Consider the following 27,394-nt stretch of genomic DNA (forward strand, 5'->3'; position numbering starts at 1 on the left):
ATGAAGTCCCATAAGTTCATTTTATCTTTTGTTTCTCTTGCCTTTGAAGATGTGTCATGAAAAAGGTTGCTCTGGCCGATGTCGTAGAGGTCGCTGCCTATGTTCTCCTCTAGAATTTTGATGGATTCCTGTCTCACATTGAGGTCTTTCATCCATTTGGAGTTTATTTTTGTGTATGGTGTGAGAGAGTGGTCAAGTTTCATTCTTTTGCATGTAGCTGTCCAATTTTCCCAGCACCATTTATTGAAGAGACTGTCTTTTTTCCACCGGATGTTTTTTCCTGCTTTATCAAAGATTAGTTGCCCAAAGAGCCGAGGGTCCATTTCTGGGTTCTCTATTCTGTTCCATTGGTCGATGTGTCTGTTTTTGTGCCAGTACCATGCTGTCTTTGTGATCACAGCTTTGTAGTACAGCTCGAAATCCGGCATTGTGATGCCCCCAGCTTTGTTTTTCCTTTTCAACAGTTCCTTGGAGATTCGGGGCCTTTTCTGTTTCCATACAAATTTAAGGATTATTTGTTCCAGTTCTTTGAAAAATGTCCTCGGTATTTTGATTGGGATAGCATTGAAAGTGTAGATTGTTCTGGATAGCATGGACATTTTAACTATGTTAATTCTTCCGATCCATGAGCATGGAATATTTTTCCATCTTTTTATGTCTTCCTCAGTGTCTTTCAATGTCTTTCCTCAATGTCCTCAATGTCCTCAATGTCCTCAATGTCTTTATAGTTTCTAGAATATAGGTCCTTTATGTCTCTGGTTAAGTTAATTCCAAGGTAACGTATGGTTTTGGTGCTATTGTAAATGGGATGGATTCCCTAATTTCTCTTTCTTCAGTCTCGTTATTCCCAAATTTAAAAGAAAAAGAAATGTTGGGAAAGTGAGATAAAGCATAGTTTGATGACACTAGCAGCCAAACTGCTGTTTCCATTTCATGCATCTGCTGTGTTAACCTCCAGAGAAGGTTATGCATTTCCTAAGGAAACTGAGACCCAGGGAGAGAAGAATCATGGGGTTCAGTCTGGAGAAGGCTGGGGGAGGACAGCATTGTTGCCTGTATATCTCTGAATCTCCGTCAGGAGCAAAGGCATCGACTTGTTTTTATGGCTTCTGGACGGGCACATGGGGGAGGTCACAGGGAGACAGATGTGTCTAGATAGAAGTGTGTGGAGCTGGAGCAGGCTGACTCGGGAGACAGGGACCTCCTGGTCATGGGGCATGTGCAAACAAGTGCTTGGAATCAAACAGGAGATCCGGTTGCCTTGCAATCTCTCCTGTCCCTGGCATTCTGTGATTCTAGGACTGTGGTGGGACTGGGGTGATGTCACAGATAAGAAAATGCTTTAAGAGAAGGAAGCTACAGAAATGCAAGCTGATAGAGAGAGAGGTGTGGGCTATCTGTTCTGTCCAGCCACAGGCACACCAATCAGAGCCATGGGCCCAGTGACATGGTCCCTCATGATGCTTTTGTTTCAGAGTCTGCATGCTGAAGAAGGTTTGGCAGCCACGGCAACAGTCAGGGAGGCTGAGGTGCCTGCCAGCACCGCTGGGGAAGCAGAGGCCAGCATTGTGCCCACTGGGGGGCCAGCCTTCTCCTTGTTCACTGAGGACATGGGGGAAGGGGTCACTCTGGTAAGTAGCTCAGAGCATATGCTGTTTCCGGGAGAGGTGGGCATCTCAGGTGGGTGCAGTCACTGGTCTTCCTTATCGGTCTGCAGAATGCAGGGTGATGGCCTTGTGGGATCAAGTCTGAGTAGACACTGATTCAGAGGCTGAGGGGTCTGTTGCCTCATTCAGGGGATGTTTGTGGAGTGATGTGTTACGCTGGGCACAGGTAACTAGGATAGACCAGTTCCTGGGGACAGAGCCATAAGAGGTGCAATAGGAGAAGCACCAAAAGGGGCCCAGAACCCAGATGTGGGGGTCCTGGAAGCCTTCCTGGGGAAAGGATGCGGAAGGCGAGAATATGGGGACTCCTGTCAGGAGCCTGGCAGGTGGGAGAGAGACAGGTGTTCCAGGAGGTAGGCCAGCAGGAGCAGAGGCCTGGAGGCATCAACAGAAACAAGGAAAGAGGGTCATATGTGAGTGGGGGGCGGGCAGGGAATGTGGCTGGAGAGGCCCCTGAGACCCTGGGAGCCACGAGTTGGAGCTGGAGTGTGTTCAGAAGCAGGGAATCACTGAAGGGCTAGTGGCCCAGTCAGAGGAGGACTTAGAAAGAGAAAGGGTGGGAGAAGCAAGCCTGGAGGCCGGGGGCTGGGATCAGAGGCTGTGTTGTGGTCCAGGCAACAGGTTGTATTGGCTTGCTCTGGGTTTGGTCAGTGATGTCATATCCTGCCAAAAGTCTCAGTGAGTAGAGGCTTGGAAGGCCCCCTGTGGATCTGCCACCATGACTGGTGGTGACCGTGGGGAGGGCAGGGTTAGGGATGCCGGAGGGCTGGAAGGAGAGTGAGACGAGCAAGCCATCAGTGAAGGCAGCCAACTTCTCTAATGAGGACAAAGGCTGTGCATTGCAAGACCCTGGGTTTTGCCCCAGCACCACGACCGGGGCATTGGTGAAAGCCCTCCCTCCCGGGAGTAGCAGAAGGGAGACGGCAGGGACTGAGGTGGCCGGCACCGAGGGTGGCAGGGAGGAGTGGGCTGAACCACGCAGGTGGCACCCCGGCCAGGGGCTCAGGCCTCAAGTGGTGTGCGAGACATGGGTTTCTGGTTGGGTGCCACATTTGCAACGTCAGCGCAAGGTGATGTCTGGGATGTGCAGGTGCCTTGAAGGCGAGGAAGTGATGGCATGCAGGTGCCCGAGGGGCCCGGGCTGTCTGCTGCCTCTGGCCACACTGACCACAGCAGACTGCTGACGGCTCTCTCGTGGCGTCTTCCCGCTCAGGGTGCAGATGGTGAAGATGGCTCGGCGGCCACCACAGCTGGGGAGGCTGAGGTGCCCGTCACCACCTCCGGGGACGTGGAGGCCGGCGGTGCACCCACAGGGGGAGCGACCCTCTCCACGGCCATCCAGGACGCTGGAGAAGGGGTTACATGGGTAAGGAGTGTGGAGTGCCTCAGGGTTGAGGTCATAGCTGGAGCAGGTCCTGACCTTCTCAGAGGACCAGTCTTCATTCTGCTCAGCGCATCCAAAGGAGCCTGAATGGGGCACTTCTCTGAAGGAGAGCTGGCCCGGGCTTGGGTACATGTGTGCTGGAATTCTGTTGGCTCAGGGACTGCACATGCTGACAGCCCCAGCAGGCCAGTGGGGAGCCAGGCTGGAGGGAGGTGGAGAGCCAGCGAGGCGGGGTAGTCCCGGGGGCCCACTACCTCCACCAGCAGTGGGGCAGGAGCCAGGGTGGAGGAGCCTGGATGTGAGCAGAAGAGGTGATGGTGGGCACAGCCATGGCCAATTTCTGGGCACAAGCATGGTCTGTCAGAGGGCAGGGGAAGATCAGGGTCAAGGGCAGGGCCAAGCCTCCTCACCCTCTCCTTAGGCAGCATGGAGACAGTATTCCCAGCTAGTGGAGGTGAGATGCAGGTATTTCAGGACACCTGGCAGGTCTGTCCCTAAGATGTCATTACAGTGGCTGTCCTGCAAGTTCTTCAGACTCAGACCGAAATCTGGACTCCTCGTGTCCATTCTTGTGTTCCCACCTCAAAAGATTGGGACCATCGCCCCCCAGTTGGCCAATGCAGAATTCTCTTCTGTCTTCCTCACTCCCCATATCCTATCAAGCATCAAGTCTTGTTGGTTCTACCTAAACCCCCTATGCACCTGCACACTTCTACCCTTTCCCAGTACTATCCTGTGGACCGAGACAGCATATCTCCAGTCCAGACAATGGCTGAGGCCCCTGCCTCACTTCCTCCATCCTCTCCCCCGACTCTCCTGTGGGGCAGCCCTCTGCTTGGAGCTTCCCATCACCCTCGCTGCAGACCCTGCTCCCCCACGTGACCACAAGGCCTTTCAGGGTCTGGCCTGGCCAGCCTCGGTGACCACATCTTGGGTCACTGTCTCCCTGGCTCTCAGTTCTCCCACCTCACTGACCTTCCTTCAGTTTCTTGAATGTGCCCAGACCCTCTCCTCTCTGCTTAGAACCTTTTCTTCCCTCTGCCCTGCCTTTAATCCTGGCTTATCCTTTAGAGTTCAGCTCAAATACCACTTTGTCAAGGAAGCACCATCCCAGAGCACCTGGGTGGCTCATTGGACACTTAACCGGCCAAAACACTCGGCAGCGATGTGCCGTAGGGGCGCCCAGGGGATGGGTGAACTGACCTGAGAGGTGCTCTCCAGCCTGGGGTTCTGGGGCTCTGTAGGCCAAGCCGGGTCTTGCATGAACAAACCTATGGCCACGTTAGTTATCTATCTGGTCACCCGGCGGCTTCCTCCCTGCAGTCACACACCTGCTGAACCAGGGGGGTACAAGAAGTGGCCGATTTTCATGCCTTTTTTGTTTCAGGGTGCAGTCAGTGAAGGAATGTTCACAACACCAGAATCTGCAGCAGAAGTGCCCCCCAGCACTTCTGAGGAAGAGGAGACTCACGGGGTCCCCACAGGAGGCCTGGTTCCCCCTACACACACAGCGGCCCCTGAGCAAGCAGCCACTTCTGTAAGTGTCTCCTGGCGTTTTCTGTCTGGCTCACAGCAGGGAGAGGGGTCAGCGTCCTGAGACAGGAACAGTCACTGGCTTTCCCGGAGGCAAATGCAACACTCAGCTTCAGGAGAGCGCAGATCTGGGTCAGGGCCACTGGAGGGAGGCAGGGTGCCTGGAAGGAGCATGATAGAGCAGATCAGGGAATCAGGTGCCCAACCCTGCTGCTTCTAGCTTTGTCCAAGAATTTTCTCAGAGTGCTGCCAAGTGGGCAGGGGAAAGGGTTGCTAGGGGGAGGAGGGAAGGAGCACCCCATCGCCAGAGGAGATGCGTGTATGGGAGGGGGATTATGAGTCTGTGCTTCTGTGACTGTGTCGCGCGTAAGGACGGTTGAGGGTAAACAAGTGTGGTGAAACTGGACTAACACCGTAGGAATGACGGTCACTCGGACTCTCCGGCAGCGTGCTGTGCCTTGCGTCACAGGCCAGGTGGGGTGATTCCTCTTGTTGGTTTTGCTTTTCAGGGTTCTGGTGATGAGGAAGACCTAGCAGCAGCCGCAACGGAGGAGCCCCTGCCCGTGACTGTGGCAGAAGAGCTGGACAGCAGCCCCCCTGAGAGGCCCCCACTGCCCATACCCACAGTGGCTTCTGAAAGAGGGGTCACTCTGGTAAGTGGCATAGAGGGGCAAGGATTTGGCGTGGCCTGTCTTAATGGAGAAGAAAAAGAAAGGCCAGAGTCCTGGGAGGGACCCGCCCCTGGCTTGCTTGGAGGCGGGTTCCATTTTGGCTCATCGAGTTCCAGGTTTGGGCATTTGAGGGTTATGCAACCGGGGAACACACAGGAGGCTGCAGGGTGCAGAGGGAAAAGCAAGAGGCAAAAAGCTAGGGCACCTGGCTTCATGACCCAAATTGTCCCCAAATTCAAATGAGAACTTTGTAACAGGCAGAGCTAGCCAAAGATGCCTAGACCCCATCTCAGATGTCACGAGAGTCCCATCTCTGACTCGGGGAAGCTTGTAAGATTCAGCAGGGACTCAGAGGTGTGTGTGGGTGACCTCCATGTCCCTTCCCCCATGCATTTCTGTAATTCTGGGCTGTACCTGTGTGACCTCACGCAAACCCTTTCTTTTCTTTGGGCCTAATTTCCTCCTCTTTATAGGAGGATAGCCGTGAGTTCAAGTCGAGGATGCAGGTCTAGGAATGTTTGGAAAGCTCCGTATGCATGCCCAGCATTGTCACCAGTTAAGGGCTGTGACTTTGTGTCTTAGAATTGGGAACCCCAGAACTGATTCTCAGCATGGGCGAGTGTGAATCTGAATGAAGCTGCTCTTCAGATGTGAATATTTTGAGGGACAATCTGGTGACCAGAGTCACCTGGTCACTTGCACTTTCAAAGCCTTGACTCAAGCTACAGGCATGTGACCCATGTGACCCATCACAGTGCTCCAGGACGAACCCCGTACGGTTGTCTAGTTAAAGCAGCCATGTTGGTGGCCGTGCTGATGCTCTTACTACTTCTGAGAAGCTCTTTACTAACTCGTATTAACAACCGTGAAACGACATCTTCTTGTCTTGGCTCAGAGAGGCCATGTGGGAAGGAGAGGGCAGGTTGGGCCCCAAGCAGAAAAGGCTGGTGCTGTGACCCTTCTGGAGAACGCATTGGCTCTGGTCAGGTGCCTGGAGCGTGTTGTTTGGGGTTAACACAGTCAGCTCTGGTCAAGGAAAGGGCAGAAGCGGTAAGAGGACCAAGGCTCAAGGAGACCGAATTGGGAGTCTGGGAGAACCAAAAAAAGGCGTGGGGCTTAGTTCTGGCCACCTCTCCTCACCGACTGGTGACCTTGGCCTCTGCAGGGCTCAGTTTCCCCATTTATAATCAGAGGGTCCTTCCAATTCTATTGTTCTGTGGCTGGGCTCCAGGCTCTGCCTTTGATTTTCTTCCTGGGAAAGCTTGGGCACATGGGAGCTTTAGAGACCTGGGTTTGCTTCTTGGTAGTTGTGGAGTTTCCAGAGAGGTCTTTAGCACTTCTGTGCTCCAGTTTCTCCATCTGTAAAATGGGGGTGGCGATGACTACCCCTCGAGGATGTTGTCAGAATGAAATGAGGTGACGTTGATGGGAATGCCTTATCTGGTGTCTGTCACCACAGGATAATGGGCTTCTTCTGAAGCAGCAGTGACATTTAACTGTCACCACGGGGCTGTGCCCACAGCAACCAGGGCCAGGGCCCCTGGGAGCCCCACAGCCTGCGGAGGCCCCACCCACAGAGCCTGCTCAGGCCAGAGGCAGCAACCTGGCTGTCTCTGGGGACCCTATCCGTCTGCGTGCTGGTCCCGGTTCTCTGCCCCCCCCCCCCGCCTCCCCCAGGAGAATGCTCATGAGGCTGCCGGTGGGGTTGGAGGGGAGGGAGGGCTTGGGGTCTGGGGAGGGTGGTTTCCTCACTTTGAGCCTGCCTCCTCAGTGGACTTCAGATGCCAGCAGGGTTCCGGGGAGCAGTCAGGGAGTCTGAGGAGGGCATCACACCACACAGGTTTCATGCGAATTTACTATTCATGTTTCCATTCCTTTTGGTGGCTGAGGCCATTCTGTCACCTTTTTTTGTCAGAGCAGCCATTTCTCTGGACCCTTTGTGACAGCTAAATGCCCCCTGGGATGCTGCCCTTTCCCATTTTCTGCTTCATTTTTCTTTTCTCCTTCTCCTTTCCAAGTGGGTGTTCCTGTCACTCTGAAAGCATTCCCTGAGCTCTGGCCAAGGGCCGGGCACTGGGGCCTGGAGGGGATTCAGGCACCATGCCTGTCCTCCAGGAGCGCACGGTCCCGGGGAGGCAGGCCTACGAGCAATAAAGGCTCTGGACAGGCTACGGGGCTGGTGGAAGGAGCAGGGTAGCCAGGACCTACCTCATGGCCACCATGCTCTCGCAGGACCTGGACCAGGGCGTGGGGTGGCGGGACCCTAGATGGTGGGATGGGGAGGGTCCCTACTGCCTCCTTCCTTCCATCAGTCCCATCCACGCTATGCGTGTGATGCAGAAATGAAGGGCTCCTGAGCCCAGCATGGGCCGAGTGCCCCTTGGGCTGGCTCATGAACAAAGCCTTCTTCCCCTCTGCATAAGCCTCATCTTAAAGATGAGTGGTGTCCACAGGGAGGAGAGGGGACAGTGTGTGTGTGGGGGGGTGCCCAGAGCTCCACTGACCAGCTTGTTCTCTTTAGGGTGAAGCTGGGGAGGGGCTTCCTGGCCACCCTGAACCTGCCAGGCCTACTGGACCCACGGTGAGACCCCCTCTCCAGGCTCGACACACACACAGCATGCAGGGGCTGGGATGCTGAGAGATGGGCACAGGCGAAGGTTCAGGGTGCCTTCCAGTGAGATGTCGGGCCTTCTCCTCTATCAGAACCCTCAGTTTGCTCCGGACCAGAGTCTGTTTACATCCCGTTTATATCCTGCGCCCAGAATGGCCAACCTGTCTCTCAACCACGTCCCAAATGACTCCTCACCATGCCCCAGAACTGCTCCTCCCTCCAGACTCCCCATTTCTGGGAGTGGCACTCCATCTTCCTGGATACCAAGACAGAAATCAGGAAACCTCCTCCAGTGGCCCTTCTTGCCTCTCGTGCCCCATCCAGTCAGTCTCAAGCCCCGAGTCTACCTGGTTCCTCAGATGGTGGCAGCAGCCCCCTGTCCCCACCTGCCTTCTCCCACCTGCATGCACACGCCACTGCTACCCTTCTCAACCCTGCCCTGACCTCCAGCCCAGCTCCTTCTTGGGGCCTCGGAGTGTGTGCTCCATGCACGTTCCGTGATTGAGTTCCACTTCACCTGGTTCTTATGCTCAGGAATGAAGTCCCAGAAAGGGTTTTTTTAAATTCCCTTTTGTTCTTTGGAGGAATTTGATGGCATTCAACAAGTATGCACTGAATACCTTCTTGGTACCAGATCTTGTGCTAAGATACTGGGCATCCAGAGGTACCTCAGGATGGGCCAACCCTGGAGGGGTCCTAGTCTAGAGGGGCTGCCAGACATACACACAACTGAGCTTTGAGTCAGGTGGTCCTACCACCAAATCAAGACCTCAGCGGAGGTTGGTGAGGAACAGAGAGTAGGGAGAGATAAATTCCACCTCCACCCGGAAATGGGGTGGGAGGGCTGCCTGGATGTGGTGACAGTGGAACTAGGCCTTGAAGGATGAGTAGGAGTTTGAAAGGCAGGAAGGGAGGCTGAGAAGATGTGAAAGACCATAGTATGTTTGAGGACCAGCTGCCCGTTGGCTGTGCAGCGGGAGGTGGTGGAAGAGGAAGAGAGGGGTGGAGGGGAGTGGGAGAGAAGGCCAGGAGGAAGGTTGGCAGCAGCAGCTACAGGGCTACAGAGTAAGGGAAGACTTGGTGACATGGTTGTCCTTAGGGAGTGGCAGGTGAAACTAAGTGGTGGGAATTTCTTCTCTCTCCAGGTGGTAGCTGAGGCGGAGGGCTCCGGCCTGGGTTGGGACTTGGACGTTGGCTCTGGGGACCTGGTGCACAGTGAGGAGCTGTTAAGAGTAAGTGTGAGGGTGGCACAACCTGCTGTCTGGGATTGCCTTTTCAATAATTGGGAGGATTCTTTTTTCCCCTCCACATGTGTCTATATTTGGCATTTTCCACTTGGATCAGTTTTGTTCTGTTTTAAGTGAATATGAGCCCTAGTTTCTATTCAGGACCTCTACTTTGCCACTTGTCCCCTTTCCCTGGCATCTAGGGCTGTCCCACAGCAAGTATGTCCATGATCTTCACCTCTTACTTGGCTTTGCCCCCATCCCGTTTACCCATTCCAGAGAACCGCTGGACTCTTCTCTAGGGGGTATTTCACACTTTGGCTTCCAGACCCTTCTGGAACTCCTCCCTACCCTGAGGCAACCCCTCCTACCTCTTCAACCACTACTTCTCCTCTTCGCTCTTGCTCCCTCAGCCTCCTGACCAAGGCAGGGCCCTCACTGGTTTCTGGGGAGCACCTCCCTGCTCCAGCTGCAGCTGGGGGCTTTGTCCCGAGTCCCAACCTCACTGTGAACCCCTGTGCTGAATCTCCACCTAGAAGACTCCACTCAGTTGCCCCTCAGCCCACTCCTTAGGGTGAGGCCAGAAGGATTCTGGACTCACTGGATAGGGGCGGTGAGAGCCACGTGCGTCTTCCAGGCTGGTGGGATCAGCCATCCCAGCTGGAGGCTAAAGAGGCTGGTACGCTGCAGGAAGAGATTTAATACGGGTTCGCAATAGGCAGTTTTTGACTGCTCTGTCAGGTAATCAGAAAACTAAATTACAACACTTCTGAAAATTCTAACTGAATTTTTATTTTATACACACATCTGGGGAGAAAACATGGTATGATGGGCTCAGAAAGACCTGGGTTCAAATCCCAGCTCTTCTAATAATTAGCTGTGAGTGTGTGAGCCCAGATCAACTCACATTATCTCACTGAGCCTCAGTTTCCCCCATCGGTCTCTACTTGCAGTGTTAGAGTGAAGAGCAGAGAAAATGGATGGAATATACACGCTTCGTATATGTTTATCCCCTCCCCCGCTGTTTCTTAACAGATATCTGTTTTTTAGGGTCCCCCAGGCCCCCCGGGCCCACCTGGCTCACCTGGGATTCCAGGAAAACCAGGGACTGATGTTTTCATGGGACCCCCTGGATCGCCTGGAGAGGATGGAGCTGCTGGTGAACCTGGGCCCCCGGTGAGCCACTGGGGTCGTCTCCCCTTCTCCATGGCCATGAGGCTTCTTCTAGCCAAGGAGGGGCATACAGAGCCCAGACCTCGGCTCGAAGGCTACTAACAGAGAGCGAGCAGCTTGCTAACATTTGTAAACAAAAGGTTCTCAGCTGAGTCATTGCTAAGATTCCTAAGAAGCAGAAGCCAAGAAATAACCATCCTGCGCACTGCTTTGCTGCTTTATCTTAGTATAGGAGATGCAGACTCATATGGAATCTTGGAATCTTAGGACATCAAAGTGCTAAGTCTGTAGCACGAGGTCCTCAGAGACCATCTGGTCCGGCCCTGCCCCCAGCTCCCCGCCAGAGTGAAGGACACTCATCCCCAGGTGCACGGTCAGCAGTGCCATGCTGGGGCCAGGGACCGGCAGTCCACCCTAGACTGACACAAGGCTCCTGGGCCCTCTGACCTCAGCACCTGCTCAGTCCTCCCAGCCATGGCCTTCTTCTCTAGGAAAGGGTCATACTTGGTTCTTATCAGAGATATTGTGGGCTGATTGTCATTGATGTTCCCAGGGCCCTGAGGGACAGCCTGGAGCCGATGGAGCCTCTGGCCTTCCTGGGATGAAGGGAGAGAAGGTAAGGACAGGGTGGGAGGGGTCCAACACTTGGGGACCACCAGGCCCACACTGCCCCCCTGTGACCTCTAGGCCTGTCCGTGCCTCTTACGTGAATGAATGACCCTTTCTAATCCCCTCCTAATTGTCTCTCCGCTGCATGTCTCCATCCCAGGGCTCTTGATGCCCAAACCTGAGCTTAGCGTGTCTAGCTTCAGTGAATGGTGCCGCCATCTACCCAGTCACGAGGACCCAAAGGCAGAATCTTCTCTAAGCCTTCCTTCCTCTCCCTTTCCTGCCGTGCTGCACCTGTTGCCAGGACTGATCTGTCTGCCATCCACATCCCTTGCCTCTCTCCGCCCTGATCTGAAGTTCATCTCTCCTCGCCAGCAACGCAGCTTCAGGCTTCTCGCCAGTGTCCCGTTCTTCCCACCCGCCATCCAGCTTCCACCCACCTGCCCTACCTGTCCATCCTCCTGCAGCAGGCTCCCTCTGGTCTCTGCTGAGAAGTATCGAGGCTTGCCGCTGCTTGCGGGACCAAACGCTGACAGTGCCCAGACCTGCCTTCCCAACTCCGTCTTCTGCTGTTCCTCACACGGCTCTGGGTCAGCCAGCAGCCCTGCTGCAGTGCTCTGGGCATGCTCCTCCTGGATGGCCCCCTGACCTTTGCACATGCTTTTTCTCCATCTCAGGTGACTTTCCCTTTCCTCGTCCTCCAAGGGCCAGTTCTGGTATACCCTCTGAGAAGCCCTTTCAGACTCCTTATGAGCAGAAAGCAGCCTTCCTTCCTGCACTTCCCATTAGCACAGCATTGATTCTGCCAGGACCCCTCTGAGCCTGTGTTAGCTTGTCATGACAAGCAGCTCTGCACGGTCCGTATGTCCTTAGACTCTGGCTCAGGCCTCCGGTAGGGCTTGATCAGCAAATTGGCCATTCCCTTCACTCTCTTCATTCTCTGTCAGCCTGTGTTGTCCTCTGTCTGCACACCCCACATGGTGCTGCAGGGGCGGGGTTCCTGCCCCTACAACAGTTCCCAGCCTCTTTGATGAGATAAGCCATGCCCCGCAAAGGAGAGCAATCAAGATAAGGTATATACGCAGATAATAAATCATGGAACACTAAAATAAATAAATAAATAAGGTAAACCTCCTTGCTGTGATGGAGTCATGAGTTTCACCAGGGTTCAGAGGAAGGAGACTCCCTCACAGCTGGGATAGGGAGCAAGGCCTTCTGTGGACTCCACTGCATGAAGTTGTGGAAAATGCTAACTCCGCAGACACCACCATCTTCGCTGAACTGAATTTCCAGTTTCCGTCAGCTCTCAAATGTGTTTATTTTAATTAAAACAGTAACTCAATTTTCGTGGAAAGCTCATTTCTCAGAAAAAGAAGAAAGAAACTAGTTGTCAAACTTTATAGGACTCATTTTACATGTACCAACTATTTCATAAGAAATTAGATTTTGCAGGAAGCATCACAGACCTACACTGTTCTTCCCTGTCCTTCTTACCAGCTCTCCCCTACCCGCCCCCTCACACCCCTCCCTTGCTCGTCTGGTATTTAAAAATACCCATGCCCACATCCGCACACTGACACGGGGCGGGCACCGTCTGCAACTGCTCAGGGCAGCAGGCTCGCCCAGGATCGCCGTTGGAGAGAAATTACAGTTTTCTCCCCCAAATTTGCTATGAGTCCTAATTTGTTACACCATGTGCATAAGATGCTTTCTGGTCAAGTGAAAGCAGACTCTAGAAGGACTTGGGATTTTGCATCTAGAAAGCTTGAAGGAAACCTTGCAGATAACATTTACCTAAAAAAAAATTTCTTAAAAGCTAAGAGTAAACCAAGGAGCATGGTATGGATATCAAATAACAGAAGGTGCTAGAGAAAATGAGCAGTCTCTGGGACATCACACAACATAGGATCCAGTGACACATTTGATCCTTGACTCCCCTCCATGATATCTGTTCTTCAGCTTGCACACCTCCTGTGACAAGGGACTCATTCCCTGCCAGGCAGCACGTGGACACGTGTAGGGGGATCGTTCCTCATGCTGCTCAGAAAGCAGCCTCTCTTCTTGCTTGCAGGGCATGGAGACTCGTCTGGGCAGTTGTCTAAAGGGAAGTTTTCCCCCAAAGAATAAGGTCCGGCTTATTTGTGTGGCAAAAAAGGAAAAAAATATATATAATATATATATATAATATAATATGTATATAATATATATATAATATAATATGTATATAATATATATATTATCCTATATATTCATCATTTTCAAATTGGGATTGTCATCAAAATGTGAATGGTCATTAAGAATTTATGAAATAGGCTGTTTTATGTTGAGTTCAATGACAGGCATACTCCTCAATTTATTTTCCCCTAATTAAGATGAGCAGCTACTCTGGGATCTTTAGCCCATGAAGAAACAGGCGAAGAGTAGCCTGCTTTCCCTGCTACAGAATGCTTCTGGAAAGGATGCTTCTGGAACATGCTGGAGATGGATCTCTGGAAAATGCCTTTCTGCCTTGTGCCCCGCACACTGTGCCACCCAGATCTTCAGTACACGTGTAGTGTTTACAATCACCACTCTTGTCCTCCTTTTATAATCTGAATCATTCACGGTATTCTTTGGTGTCAGAAGGTGCTGGGACAGCCAGGCAGGAAAGAGTTTGTGTTTTGAAGTTTTCTTCCGTGCCCAGGATTGCTGAGGGGCATTGAGCTCCCAGTAACGGACTTCGAGTGATCTCACTGAGCTGCTGAAATGTCACTGCTGGGCCTTGTATAGTAGCTTCTGTCTTGCCGGTGAGAAGAGGGGACATGCAAGTAAATCATCATCAACTTTCCTTTCTCCACTGCACCCCACTTGGGCTTTGAGCAATTCTCGTAATCTTACACACTACAGAACAGGGTGCCCCTCAAGAACCAAGCAGTGAGCCACGTTTAACAGAGATCCGGTGATCGGTTTGGAGCTGATAACAGCTTCTTTCACTTGAATGTTCCAATATTGGCCCGATTTCCTATTTCATTTTTTCTTTAACCATCAGATGTGTTTGGTACAAAATCAGGACGATAGGCCTCCATCAAACCAAATCGACCATGGTCAATTGTAATTGTAACAAGTTGAAGTTATCAGTATAACAAACACCACGACTCTGCTGATAGACATGCACCAGGCAGGAAGTTGTGCCATCTCAGATACCACAGCAGGGAAAAAAAAAATCGATGTGTTTATTAGGTTCTTTGATGTTCCTGCACATTGAAGTCTAATAAAGTTCTTAGCAAATCCAACTACCGTAACGAGTGGAAATTTCTAATGAATTCTGAAGCATGATTTTGTAGCACTCCTGCACCTCGGTCTGTTGCAGTATTTCTGTTGCGGAACTGGCCTCTCCATACTTCACCACCACAGCCAGCCCCACAGCTTGGCTGGTTGGAATTCCAAGATCCTCATGTCTCACACTGAGCAATGACGTATAGCTCTACCACCATCATTTTGGGAGCAGGGAGTCTTTGCTGACTCTCGTAATTGGAGTTCCCGGTTTCCAGTGTACCTGTTCATGTAAATTCCAATAAGATGAGCTCTTCTGGGCCCGAAGCCGATCTGCTCAGATTCCAAAATGGTGGCCACCGAATCTGTAAGCTGATGGAATGGGTCCAAATACTGCCTTTTTGCATGTACAAGCTGGATAAAATCATCTGTTTCTGAGACAGATACCTCAAGGTCTAAAATATCTTCCAGAACTCCCTTTGAAACTGCTACAAGATGTACTCTTGACTCGAAGAGCCGGGAACGTAACTTAAGAAAGACTTTTTCACTTTCTGATCATAATTTTCTTTAACGCGCTCAGCTGGCAACACAATAAGGCTTTCAGAGGATAGAGTCCAGAAGTCAAGAGAGGAGGCTAATTTAACTTCCTTTTCACGATAATCCCTGACTGCGATGTGACTTGTTTCTGGAAAGGTGCACAAGGTTGGCTCTTCCTTCAAGGACAGATGGCGACAGGCCGCAGAGGACAGCGTGGCTGGTCACATCCAAGAAAAGCAGGCGCGAAAACCGTAGCCTCCAGACAAGGCCGCGGAACCGGAATGCAGTTCTTTTTGTTTCTGCCCACAATGAAAAGTCCCATGAGGTTTCTCTCTGGTCAGGCTAGTTGGCAGAGAAGCCTCTGAGCCCGGCCACCACCGCTTCCTTCTCCCAGCACCCCTTCCCCCTCCAACACCCCCTCATGTCCTGGTGTGGGGGGGGGCTGCAGCCTGATTCTGGAACTCCCTCCTCATGTACATCTGTATGATTCAGCCCTTATAGAGCACTTCCTTCCAACAGTTCCGTATTTTTGTTTCTCAGATCTCTGATTGTTTCTTTTGTATAACCACTGTGCTTATTTCATGATTGTTTGTGCGTGTTTCGTGGCTGGAATACCCTCCCCTTTCTCCCTGAGAATATGCATTGTATACACTGGGAGTCCCGATGGGCTTGTGCTCTTCACGCTCCTTCTCCGGGCATACATCCCGTTGCTGGCACTGCCGCCTCCCCTTCACAGTGTTGCCTTCCCTCGGATGTGTGCTGTTTCTTGCTTGTGTGTTTGCTTTGGAATTGGAACCTCGCTTCTTTCTGCTTTCTGTCTCTGTGCCTATGGATTGTTGGGGAGTTGGGGATTGTTGGGGGTTGGGCGGCAGCTACTTCGGAAACTTGCAGGTTTCAGGGAGCGGATGGTGGCAGTGGGGTGTGCCATCAGGCAGAGCCCCTCAGCAGCTGGTCTTATGAGTTTGGGGTACCGCTGCACGTCCCTGGGTTCCCCTAGCACTCTGGGCTCTGCCCTATGCCCTGACTCCAGTAAACAAGGCTTATTGTTCTTGTAGGAGCTGGGACTGGGGGGTGAGGGGGGATGGGCAGGGCTTGTAGGCCTTCCTGCTCCAGAATTTCAACCTATCTGCCCATGAGAGCCACACCCTGCTCCTGGCTTCTGCCACCACTCTGCAGGGTACTTTTTCCCTTGCGCTTTCCCTCCACCACTGAAACCTCTGGCTTCCGCTTCCTGTGTTTTCCTTGTGGCGTTCCTCGCTATTTTCAGGTTCAGTGTCATTTGCCATCTTACTTTTGAGTCTATTATTTTGGAACTACCCATTCTGTCCTTTCTATAGATTTGATATAGAAGGGCGATCCAGCCCAGGGAAATAGGGGACCGGGGAGAAGGGCACAGCCACAGATGGTGGGTACATCCCCATCAGGTGTCAGGACCTTTTCCTGGCTCCTTCTTTTGTGGATCCTGAGCGAGTATCCCACTAGGGGCCTGCTGCCCACAGGGCCATGTTTCTTGTGGTTGACCACTCGTGGCCACCAGCTCCCCATTGGTTCTCCCCTCTGCTCAGAGCTCACAGCTGGCTCTATTCTATGAGATCCACATCTAACTCCCCCCCATCTAAACCTATACTGTGATCCCCACTGGGGATGGATATGCAACCTACTTTAGAGTGATACCCCCCGACTCCATTCTGGGGCCACCCCAGCCAGCTTTTGGTCTTTAGATATATCCAGAAGAAAGTCAGTCATCGGTCCACAAATCTCCTAAAGTCTGGGGAATACATATCAAGTTCTTGAAGCCCGTTTCTTGGCTTCAAGTAGGAGACATATTCCTGTACTTGCGTCAGGGGAGGGTGGGGTAAGGGACCCGCCAGAACACGGACAATTCTCCAAGGGAATTCTTCCCCTCCAATCTCTTACTGGTTAATCTTCAACTTCTCCTTTTCAGTCTTGAGGTAGGTAATGAGCTAATAGTTGGAAAATGGATTTCTGAAGCTTTCAGTCTAACTTGCCTAGCAAAGTGATGGCTATAATGCACTCGGTTTGGAGATGTCAGACCATTTTCAGATCCTGTTACCTAAGAGTCAGTAATTCTGCGTTTTCTTTTCTTTTGATTATACCAAATGAGATGTATATTAATTGGCCTTTTTTCTTGTGTTGTGTATTGTGTGTGTGTGTTTTCCAGGGCGCAAGAGGGCCTAATGGCTCAGTCGGTGAAAAGGTAAAAGAAAAAAAAAAAAGCTTTCTTTTCCCTCTTGTCCTTTCTCCGGATTTACTGTGATTGGGCTGTTGGGCTGGAGTGCTGCGCGTCTGCGTGTCAGGCAGCAGAGAGAGACGGATCTCAGAAACTGCTCAGGGAAAGCAGAACGACTGGAGATGGAGGCGGGGGACAAGCGGCGGTGTCTGCCCCCCTCTCACGCCCTCCACACAAATGCTTACATGCACAGAGTGGATCAGCTTGTCTTCAAGTGAAATGTCAGTTAGCAAGACAGCAGTTTCTGTACCTCGAAGCAGTGCCCAGCAGAGAATCCATCCACCTCATTAAATTCAAAGAATGATTTTTGGACCCAGGCATGTTTGTTACCCCTTTCACGAGTGAACTCAGGGCTGCACAATAAACCTGTCCTCTTCCTTATAGGGTGACCCTGGCAGCAGAGGCTTACCCGGACCTCCAGGGAAAAATGGACAAACTGGCTCTCCTGGGGTCATGGGACCCCCGGGGCCTCCTGGACCTCCAGGGCCCCCAGGTCCTGGATGTGCAGCGGGACTTGGGTTTGAGGTACTTTCCCCCCCTTTCTGTGGTGAAAGAACAATGTGCACTAGGGACTGTTGGGAAAACCAGTTAACAGAACGCTGGCCCAATGGCAGAGACGGTGTGACTCCCCCACCGAGCCCAGCCCCAGGGCCCAGCTTCACACCTGGCACCAGTAGGTGCTCAGGAACTGGATATGGAATTCTCATTCTCCTTCCTTCCCCAGGATACTGAAGGGTCTGGAAGCATCAGGCTGTTGCACGAGCCCAGAATCTCCGGACCAGTGGCTCCGAGTGTAGGTTGAGTCAGGGAGCCTTCATCTGGAGGACTGTCATGCTGGAGTGAGGAAGCGGTGGGGGGCCATCCTGGCTCTGCTATTTTCAGTAATTCTCCCTCTCCGTGCCTTCAGCTTCCAGCTGTGCACGGGGAGACCAAGTGCTCTTTATAGCTTGCTGCTTTGAGGAGCAGCACAGATGTTTTGTACAAAACACCATAGGGGAAAACTTGAAAGATCTCTCTCTCTCTCGTCCCTTACCATCAAGCATCTCTGCTTCTTTGCCTCCTACCTGCTGCCCCCTTCAGTACTCATAATTTCCTCATTTCAGAACCCGGGGTCCTGACAGGTGCTCCTCCCCGCTGCATCAAGCCCCAGGGAGGTGTGGTCCATCTTCTGCAATGATTCCTGCTCTCCAGAGGACCAACCCCTGATCTCACTATCTTTGTCAGATGGGACCCAGAGCTGAGCGTACCGGTCCAGGAGAAAGAGCCTCATAGGGGCAAGCAGCATAGCCCCTCCATGGTTAAATAAGACCCTTCCCTATCCTCCAGACGCGGTGGGCTCTGAGATTCAGGGTTAGGAGGACACTCACCCTGTTCTGGGAGAGAGCTTCTGTGGGTGTTTCTTCTTTCTGACTCTGGAAAGGGAATTGGCCCATCATCTTTTGCTCCCATTATCTGTGGGCAAAATCCATAAGGGCGCTTAGGGAGAGACGGCAAGATGGGAGGATAGATGGGGAGTCAGCGAAGTGAAGAGAAGAAAAACAAAGAATGTTTGTTTGTTTTACCAGGGTCCCAAAGGAGAAAAAGGAGACCAGGGACCCAAGGTGAGGTCACAGATCTGAGGTGGAGCTGGGGGAAATTTCCAGCCAGGTTCTAGGCGCATAGTTATCCATGTACAATGAATTTTTTCCCCATATACCTGCTGTATCCAGGGTGACAGAGGCATGGATGGAGCCAGCATTGTGGGACCCCCTGGACCCAGGGGGCCACCAGGTCGCATCGAGGTCTTGTCCAGTGTGAGTATCATCCAGGTTGGAGCATGGCTGTGTATTTTCTGCCTTTGCTAAAGGGGAGAGAAGGTTGTCCACCAGTTCAGGGCCTTCGGGGCTGGTGGTTACACAGAGGGTGCACAGCAGGCATCTGGCATTGGAGTTTCCACCTGCCAGCACGCCCTACATGTCTGTTCCTACCCCAGTTACTGCTGTTCTCTCGCCTGGTGCTTCCAGAACACTCCTCTGGTTGGCAGAATTTGCAGTCAAGAGAATGGCTGTAACAGAGCTGTAACAGAGAGGTAGAGGGACGTAAGTGGGGGAACAAGTGAGGAAGTTGTTTTGGGAGATGAGAAATTAAGGAAGACTTTCTGGAGGAGGTGTCTTTGAGCAGAGACTTGAGAGCTGAGAAGGATCTTACCAGATAAGTGTGAGGGACAGGACTTCCAGAAGTCAGGTAGCAGGGACACTCTGAGCCACATCTCAGAATAGAAAGACGTGGGTGTGTCCAAGGCACAGGAAGCTGATGGCTGTGGAGGGCGTGGAGAGTGATGGAAATTTGTAGAGAAGGCTGGGATGGGGTTGGGACCAGAGCAAGGTCCCCTTCATGTTAGGGCATCACATTGGTGAAGACTGTGGCCATTTGGAGACAAATGATGTCCTACTGGTAGATGACAGAAAGACAAAAAGTCCCAAATAACTGGAAAAAAAGGATGACTAGAGTTTAAAAAAGGCGGGGGGGATTAAAAATGTGAAGCATGAGTAAGGGTGTGGTGAACTAGTTAATCTCATACGCTTTAGCGACAGTGTAAATTGTATGGCCCCTTTAGACAGCTCTTTAGCAATCCGTTAAAACTAAAAATGCCCATACCCCCAGTTCCACGTGGAACTATAGTGTATGGTTGGAGAAAGCAAGTGGAAAAGTAATACAGACAGCCTCATGCCATTTATGTAAAACAGGCACATGGACACACACACACACCAGCAGCACTGCAAGCTTTCTGTGAAGATATAGATAGATAGATAGATAGATAGATAGATAGATAGATAGATATAGATATGCTTAAAAATATAGATGTGTGTTTAAAATTTTAAAAGCAAGCAGGCATTCATGTATTGTGCAAGTTTAAGGTTAACTGAAAGAAGAAAGTGCTACAGCAGCGCAGGGCTGTTTTTGAAGAAGTGGGGGAGGGGATGGATGTGTTGGCAGTGAGTTTAGGGTGTTCTCATGTCTGCCTGTGTTCTGTCACACTGCGGTGACTTCAGTTAAAGCCTCGCCGCCAGGAGCAGGGTGGGACATGTGCTACCCTCTGTCTCATTGTCTGTTTCTTTTCTTTTCAGTCTTTGACCAACATCACCCACGGATTCATGAATCTCTCGGACATCCCTGAGCTCATGGGGCCTCCGGTGTGTATCCATAGCTGTCCTAGAATGAGGGTCCTACCCAGATGCCCCTGTGGAAATGAAGTTGGGTTGGTTTGGAACCCTTTTAGCCCCTGAAGCATGGAGCTAGAATATGTCAGAATAGAAGGGGAAAAGAATTTTGCATTTCTGAGAAACTGCTATCACACTAATTTGATTGGGGAGTTTTGTCCAATGCAGTGGAAGCTTCCAGTCTCATGTCTCAGAAGTATGTGTCATGGAAATCAGAGAATCATAAGTAACAAACCCATTGACGTCCATTTGATGGCATTGGCCTGCTTTTCTTAACATGATCTCATTTCACAGAACGGGAAGAGCCTAGAGAGACCAAACCTTGTGCTAACGGGAAAACCAGCGCACAAGGAGAAACATGACTTGCTTCGGACTTTCTAGCCCCCTGTTAGAGATCAGGAACACTCAGTGAAGCTACAATATTTCTGCAAGTCCACAGAGTTGGTCTATGGCCACAGCAGGACCTAAGAGAAAGGAAGCTTCTTCCTGAGGCCTGGGCCACACACTCCCATGGCACCTCCCAGCATTTGCTGGTGACAACTGGGGAGAGAGGAAAGAGCTCTGAGGAGCCCTGGGGTCCCAGCCCACCTGCCACACACCACCCTGAGCCTCTGAGCCCGTTCTCTGATAATGCCTCACCAGCTTTGGGGCAGCTCGTGAGAGGGTGGCGCATGTGGACCTCCTTTGCAAATGGTGCACTTTGTGCAAGCCCACATGGAGACTGAGGCTTATGCTTCCACAGCTGGGCAGCCCAGATGTCTTCGGGGGGTCACCCACTCCTGTGGTCCCCACTGAGGTTGGCCTGAACCCCCACCACCCATGTCTTGGGGGACCTTGGTGCTCTCCCCAAGACTTCTGCAGATATCTGGGAGGGTCTTCTAGAACCAGTCTCTCCTGCTGGGAGACCTGGTTGTGAGTCCTTCCACTGTCTCTTCTGCACTATATCCACTGGGGCTCCCTTTCCTTGATAATCTGGAACATTCAAAACACCCCAGTAATCAACCCCTAAAGCAAGCCAGCTATCAAGCAAAAGTGCTCTCACAGAGGGTCTTGGTATTTCCCAAACTATTGGAGGTTTGGGGTATTAGAGGGATTATTACTAAAGCAACGTACAGGCTCAAAGCAACGATTTGGCCTCTCTGTTCTAAGAGTCCCTGGGTCTTGTCTGCCCCCACCCCTTCTCCCTCTCCCCACCTCTAGAATCCACCTTTCCCACCAATCCCTGTCCTCCCCTTAGCAAATCCAGGCCCTCAAGGGTCCTTTTCAGTCCTAATGAAGGGCCAAGATTTTCCTACAGAGGCCTTTTCCTCCCTGAAGGGACTCAAGTCCCAGCCAGCACCCTCATGCTTTCCCACCCCACTGTATATACAGGGTATTGAGAAATGTATTGCTATCCAGTTGTCTCTCTCTTTATGTATTCTGCCAAACTCACGGACCTTTAATGAGTATGGGGGTACCTGAGCCAGCAGGCAGAGCCCTGGCCAATGTGGAGTGAACCACAGACTCTGTTTATTCTCCGAGGGAGAAGAACTGAGTGTCACCAACATGCCCCCACTTCCACCCCCAAATACTTCAGGGCACTCTTTGGGCCCACTCCTCAGAAATGAAGGGCTTATTCTCCAAGAACGTGTTGAGGTCCATGCTGAGTGGTTTCACAGAGCAGGAGTCAGCCACTTGAAATGCAGAGTCCTGCCTGGGGGTGGGGTGGGCGTGGGGCCTCTGGGCTCCGGGCACAGTTTCTGGCTTGGTCACTAACTAGCCGTGTGACTCTGCACAGCTCCTTCCCCTCCCGGGCCTCGGCACCCTCCTCTACAAATGGATCAGGAGATCCCCCCACAGGAACATGCTTGGGCCTTTGGGAGGTGCTGGGAGGGGTGGGCGCCTGAGGCACAGCGGTCCTGCTGGCTCTGGAAATGCTACTCCTAACCCATCTGTTTGGTTTTTGGTACGTTACAGGGTCCGGAGGGCATACCCGGGCTGCCAGGATTTCCAGTAAGTACCGCAGTAGCCCTCTTCCCTCTGTGCTCTGGGGCTGTGTTCATTCTGTTCCTTCCGCCTGGAATGCCATTCTCTTTCTGCATGACCAAGCTCTGTGGCCACCTGTCCTCGTTGACCCCCACCCACCTGGAGTGATCCTTTCCTCCTCTGAGTCCCATAGGCTTTATTTTCAGCTCTGCTGTGATTCTTTTCTGCCCCGAATAACAGTTATTTGTGTCCTTGTCTTTTTTTTTTTTTCTCGATTTTACTGTGAACAGCTTGTGGAGGCTGGGTCTTATCTCTCTCTCCCATGGAACCAGTGGAAACCAGACCCAGTGGTTGGCTTTCTATGAATGCAAGTGGATGAGTCAAGCATTTCGGTCAATAGATAGATAGATACGGTCGATACAGTCCCAGCAGATCAGTTTCCTAAAGCGAGAAGGTAGTAGCGATGGAGAATGGGGAAGGGGAATCACAGACCAAAAGTCCAATAATTCATAGTCTGTGTGCACACGATTGCCGTTTCCACCATGGAAGGCAAATATGCATTTCTGTGTAGAAAATGATCAGTTCTGTCTAAACCGTTGAGTCTTGTGCTGAAGCTCAGGGTTCCAGCGTGAAAGCTACATGATTTCTCCAAGACACTCCAGCTCTGAAAGGTCCCAGTGCCAACAGGCCTATGCACTATCTCCGGATAAATGAAGGAAATTTATCAAAACTGTGACATAAATTAATTCTTGATGGTGGAATTACAAGTGATTTCTTTTTCTATTTCCTTCTACTTTTCTGAACTTTTTACATTTTGTTGAAGGAGCATATCCGATGATGACGCTGAAAATACCTATGAACTAGACCTTAGACACAGAAGAGAGAGTGGCAGCCGTGGAGGGTACCTCTTTGTTAGGAGAAGAAGAGGCCACACCTCTGGGCTCCGGCCCTGGCTTGGCTGCTTCAAACTGGTGGCGTGTTCCAGAACACGTTTTCCTCTAGATGAGTAGTTCTGTGTTCCTGCGGGAGCCTCCAGGGCCACTTTAGGGAGTAAAGAGGGGGCCATGAAGGCAGGTTCCGGGCCCCCGACCTCTAATAAAGAAGCTCCATTTGACATATTTTATATATTGGGTTTCCATTGAAGTCTTGTTTGAGAAAGAAGGACTGAAAAGAGCTTCATTGCTAAAAAATAATAATAACAAATATTTGAAAGCCACTGCTCTCGTGGGTAACTCACCCTTTAACCCAGCAGAGAAGACAGGGACTTGTGCAAAACTCCATGGCAGTAAAGTGTGTAAGCCTTTTCGGGGCAGACGTCTGGCTATGAGTCATCGTCACAGGTACTCAGCATCTGTTGGAGTTGAGAAGAGGTCACTTCTGGCTGGTGTGCAGAACTTGGCTCTGCAGAGGGGCGGATGGGCGTTCCTGCAGGGGGAAGGGTGTGGGCGGAGGCGCAGAGGGGAAGGGGAAAGGCTCACCCTAGTGGGGTGACAGGGAGTGGGGGATGAGGTGCTGAGGCTGGCTGGGCTGGGTTTGGATGTCGGGCTGGGATGGTTGGATCCCATCCTGTAGGTGGTAGGGAGCCACAGAAGAAGTAGGAGTCATGGAAGGTGAATGGTGGGTGGAGGCCGGCTACAGGATGGCCTGGAAGGACCCACAGGGCCAGCTGAGGCAGCAGGACCAGGCTGTTTCAGCAGTACCCATCGGAGGAAGCCTCCAGGCCTACTTACGCTCAGCTTTGTCTTCTTTCCACCAGACCACCATTCCTGCAGCACTTAAAATTAAGAAAATACCATGGCTCATGGTGACTTCCTCCCACCAGCAGAACGACACTCTCTATTCTTCTACTTTTTGAAAAAACACTTCCATTTGGTTAAAGCACTTTAATCTTAACAAACTACAAAATAGCCTCTGATGATTCCTTCCAGGGCCCTCGAGGACCAAAAGGGGACACTGGCGTGCCCGGATTTCCAGGACTGAAAGGAGAACAGGTAAGAGGGAGCCAGGTATTTAGTGAGCTAACGCTCCAGAATTTGCTAAGCATTTCCAATTGGCTGAAAGCAGCTGTTCACTTTTAAAAACTTTTTGAGATATAATTCACATACGGCAAAATCCACTCCTTAAAAGATTGTGAAGTTCAGTGATGTTTAGTATATTCAGAAGATTGTGCAACCATCACTACCCAATTCTTGGACATTTTTATGCCAAGAAGAAACTCCCTATTTATTAGCAGTCACTCCCCAGCTATTAACTTTTCTAATCTCCATGGTCCTCCAAGGTGTAGGTGGGTCATGGGTGGAGAAATAGATTCTCATCACAGTTTGGTAAAAGAACTCAACATGCCTTTGAATGTTGTCGCATGTGCTGTGCTTTGTCTAACAACCTGTGGGGCGCACCCATTAGAGTGTGCGCTCCCCGAGGGCAGGCCACATGCCAATTTCTTTTCTAAGGTTCCAGTGCTTAGCATAGGTCCTGGTACCCAGATGGCACCCAAGACATTTATTAGATAAAAGAATATATAATTAATGAGTACAATGAAGGCTAATATTTAGAAATTATAAGCTGGGTGTTCTGCATTTGTACGGCAGTCTTGGTCCAAAATCTTTGGAATAAATATTTAGCATGCAAAGCATGTCCTTGGAGCTCCCAGGACACTGAATGGACCTTTATACCGTTCCACATTGGCCTCTTAGAATTAACTCCCCAATTGGTTTTTACAGATAAGGTGGAGAGTGTCATCCCTCCACAGCTTGCAATGACTGGGGACTGGGTCATTAATTCATCTATGCATTTGTGTACTCATCTATCGTATATCCGTCCCCTGGGGTGTGCCAGCCGGTTTCCCATAGGAGGCACTAGGGACATAGAAGTAAGACATGAGGAACAGACGTGCAATTAGCTAACAGAAAGTATGGCTGTTGCTGTGCTGGAGGTCTGTGCAAAGCCAGTAGGAGCAGCCCTGGAGCCTGCCTTGAGAGTCACGGAGGGTGGGTATGTCTCCAAAAGGAGGGAGCATTAAGCTTCTCTCTTTCTCCCCCCACCATTCCACCCCGGCCCCCCAATAGGACCTCTAGTGTCTGTTGAACCATAATCTTAGAGGGGAGGGGGTGCAGTGTGCTGGGCGAAGGGGTGTAAGTTTGGTGCCACATGGGGTGATGTCTTGGGATGCTTTTCGCTGCTGTGGGTCTTTGGCAAACAGCTGCTCTGGCTTGGGAGGAGGCCTGGTCAAGCAAGAATGGTTCTTGCCTTAAACACAGTTTCTAGAGGGACCTACATGCCATCGCCGCCCCTAATCTCCTGCCATCTTGAAAACTGGGATGGCGCCCAGCCAGCTGTGCTCCAGCCTTCACGGCAAACACGCTTTCTCTTGCTCTGCCTCTAACGCTTTTGTGCTTGTCCTTCTCACTGCTGCCGTGCTCAGGACTGCCTTCCCTCACCAGTGGAGTGGTAAGATCCGAATATGAGGTGTGGGCTCGGGGACGGAGGGAAGAGGCTGCTCTGCTTGCTTCGGCACCACTGTCCTGGCTGTTTCTGGCCCTGTGGAAGGGAGACTTTCGTGGGGTCCAGCCCAGCCCCCCAGGGGCCAGCGCTGAAGTTTGGGGCCAAAGCCTCAGGGTGATATAGAGAGTTCGTCCACCCGGCCTTCTCTGTGCTCAATATCTTCTTGGAAGCCTCCTGGGAGAAGTAGATGGCTCTGCTGAGGACAGGATATGGGGCAGGATTTGCCTCCAGTCTCCCCATCTCCCCAGCATCTGAGATAACTTTTCCCTGATCAGGTTTGCACAGGATCCCGGAGTTAGGGGAAAAAGTTCCACATGGTGACACAAGACCTCTATGTTGAGAGAGGCTTCTGGTGTTCATACCTTTGTCTCTTTTCCAATTGCAGATGTTTTCACAAGAATAAAGATTGTTAGGAAAACAAACCACCAAATAAATTAGGAGTCAGAGGTTTTCGGAGGGGTGCCGTGTAGCAAGAGGTGGGGAGGACCTCACCAGGCCGGTCCTGGAGGGTAGCGGGTGAGGATGCAGATCTGGCAGCAGTGGGAGCCCTGAAGGGCGGGGGGCTTGCAGGACCCCAACCTGGTCCTGGGCTGTATGGGGGAATAATCCAGAGAGCACCCCTGAGAGGCTGCTGCAGTTCTCTCCCAAGTGACAGGTTATGTCAAAGCAGTGGGGCGGGAGGGGTGGGGGGCGGGTCTGGAGGACTGCTGGGGCGAGGGAGCCTAAGGATGAGGCAGTGAGGAGGAGGCCCCACTTCATCGAAAGGTTCTCTGAATTGCAGGGCGAGAAGGGAGAGCCAGGTGCCATCCTGACAAGGGACATTCCTCTGGAACGGCTGCAGGGGAAAAAGGTAATCGTGTCATCAGACCCCGAAGGCACACATCTACCCAGCATCCCATGTTTGTTTCTGCCACAGACTTGTGTTCTCCGAATGACAAGTTCATATCTCCCTGCTTTAGGGTGAACCTGGAGTGCACGGAGCCCCGGGACCAATGGTAAGCCAGAGCACCTCTCAGCTGGGTCTGCCCTGAGGGCTGAAGTGTTTGTCATACTTTGGCTCCATTAGACTGAGTTGTCCCGGTTGTGAAAATAGGAAGGATGTGGCAAGATGCGCATGGATTAGGGCAGGTGGCAAGATGCGTGTGGATTAGGGCAGGTGGCAAGATGCGTGTGGAATAGGGCAGGCTAATTGTGATGAAGTAAGGGTCTCACGGGTTTAACAGCAGCTGCTTATCTCTCATTCCCGCCAAGCCCACGGCAGTGGCTCCTCGGCGGGCCTCTCCCCTTCCAGCAGTGACTCAGGGACCCAGGATGCTTCCGTCCTGTGACTCCACCATCTGGTGTCTTCGAGGCCACACTGGCATCTTCCAGGGGGCGGGCTGAGGCTGGGGAGGGGGAAGAGGTCGTGGAAGGTGGTGAATATCACCTGTAGCACATTCTGGCCAGAAAGAACTCAGGTGCCTCGGGGCAGGGGTGTGGTTGAGCTGTGTGCCGGGGAAGGTGAGGAGCCCCGGATGGTGCTGCCCACACACAGGTACCCCGTGCTTGCCCCGCGCACCAGCTGAGGCACCACTGCCCCGGGGGCCCCTCGGAGGAATCCCAGAGAGTCTCTCTGCTTTTTGGATTCTAGTTGTGGAACCACAGCTCCTTTGCCATGAGGCCTCGAGCGAGTCCATTTTTCTCTGGGCTTCTGCCTTCCCAGCTGTAAGGGGAGGTGTTGAATTAGTACTAGATGATGTGACTGGGCCCTTCTCACCTTACTTGCTCTAGGAATATGTAACCCAGTTGGGCTACGGAATGGTCTTGTCAGGTAC

General features: G+C 51.8%; 1 protein-coding gene across 4 annotated transcripts in view; it reads left to right on the top strand.

Annotated features, from left to right (window-relative positions):
* Positions 1-27,394, top strand: part of COL15A1 (collagen type XV alpha 1 chain) — a 100,627-nt gene that overhangs the window by 49,917 nt on the left and 23,316 nt on the right. For 3 of the 4 annotated variants that reach the window (XM_034664187.1, XM_034664188.1, XM_011219326.3), the window contains exons 8-25: positions 1,476-1,631; positions 2,881-3,033; positions 4,439-4,588; positions 5,094-5,237; positions 7,777-7,836; positions 9,012-9,098; positions 10,143-10,268; positions 10,819-10,881; positions 16,846-16,881; positions 17,299-17,439; positions 17,639-17,707; positions 18,480-18,515; positions 18,624-18,707; positions 20,022-20,087; positions 22,071-22,106; positions 24,008-24,070; positions 26,362-26,430; positions 26,540-26,575. In XM_034664187.1, coding sequence (XP_034520078.1) covers positions 1,476-1,631; positions 2,881-3,033; positions 4,439-4,588; positions 5,094-5,237; positions 7,777-7,836; positions 9,012-9,098; positions 10,143-10,268; positions 10,819-10,881; positions 16,846-16,881; positions 17,299-17,439; positions 17,639-17,707; positions 18,480-18,515; positions 18,624-18,707; positions 20,022-20,087; positions 22,071-22,106; positions 24,008-24,070; positions 26,362-26,430; positions 26,540-26,575 — 1,575 coding nt within the window. The remainder of the gene's footprint in view (positions 1-1,475; positions 1,632-2,880; positions 3,034-4,438; positions 4,589-5,093; positions 5,238-7,776; positions 7,837-9,011; positions 9,099-10,142; positions 10,269-10,818; positions 10,882-16,845; positions 16,882-17,298; positions 17,440-17,638; positions 17,708-18,479; positions 18,516-18,623; positions 18,708-20,021; positions 20,088-22,070; positions 22,107-24,007; positions 24,071-26,361; positions 26,431-26,539; positions 26,576-27,394) is intronic. The other variant, XM_034664189.1, reaches the window with a different exon arrangement.

Source organism: Ailuropoda melanoleuca, chromosome 7 (assembly GCF_002007445.2).
Source record: "Ailuropoda melanoleuca isolate Jingjing chromosome 7, ASM200744v2, whole genome shotgun sequence".
NCBI lineage: Eukaryota > Metazoa > Chordata > Mammalia > Carnivora > Ursidae > Ailuropoda > Ailuropoda melanoleuca.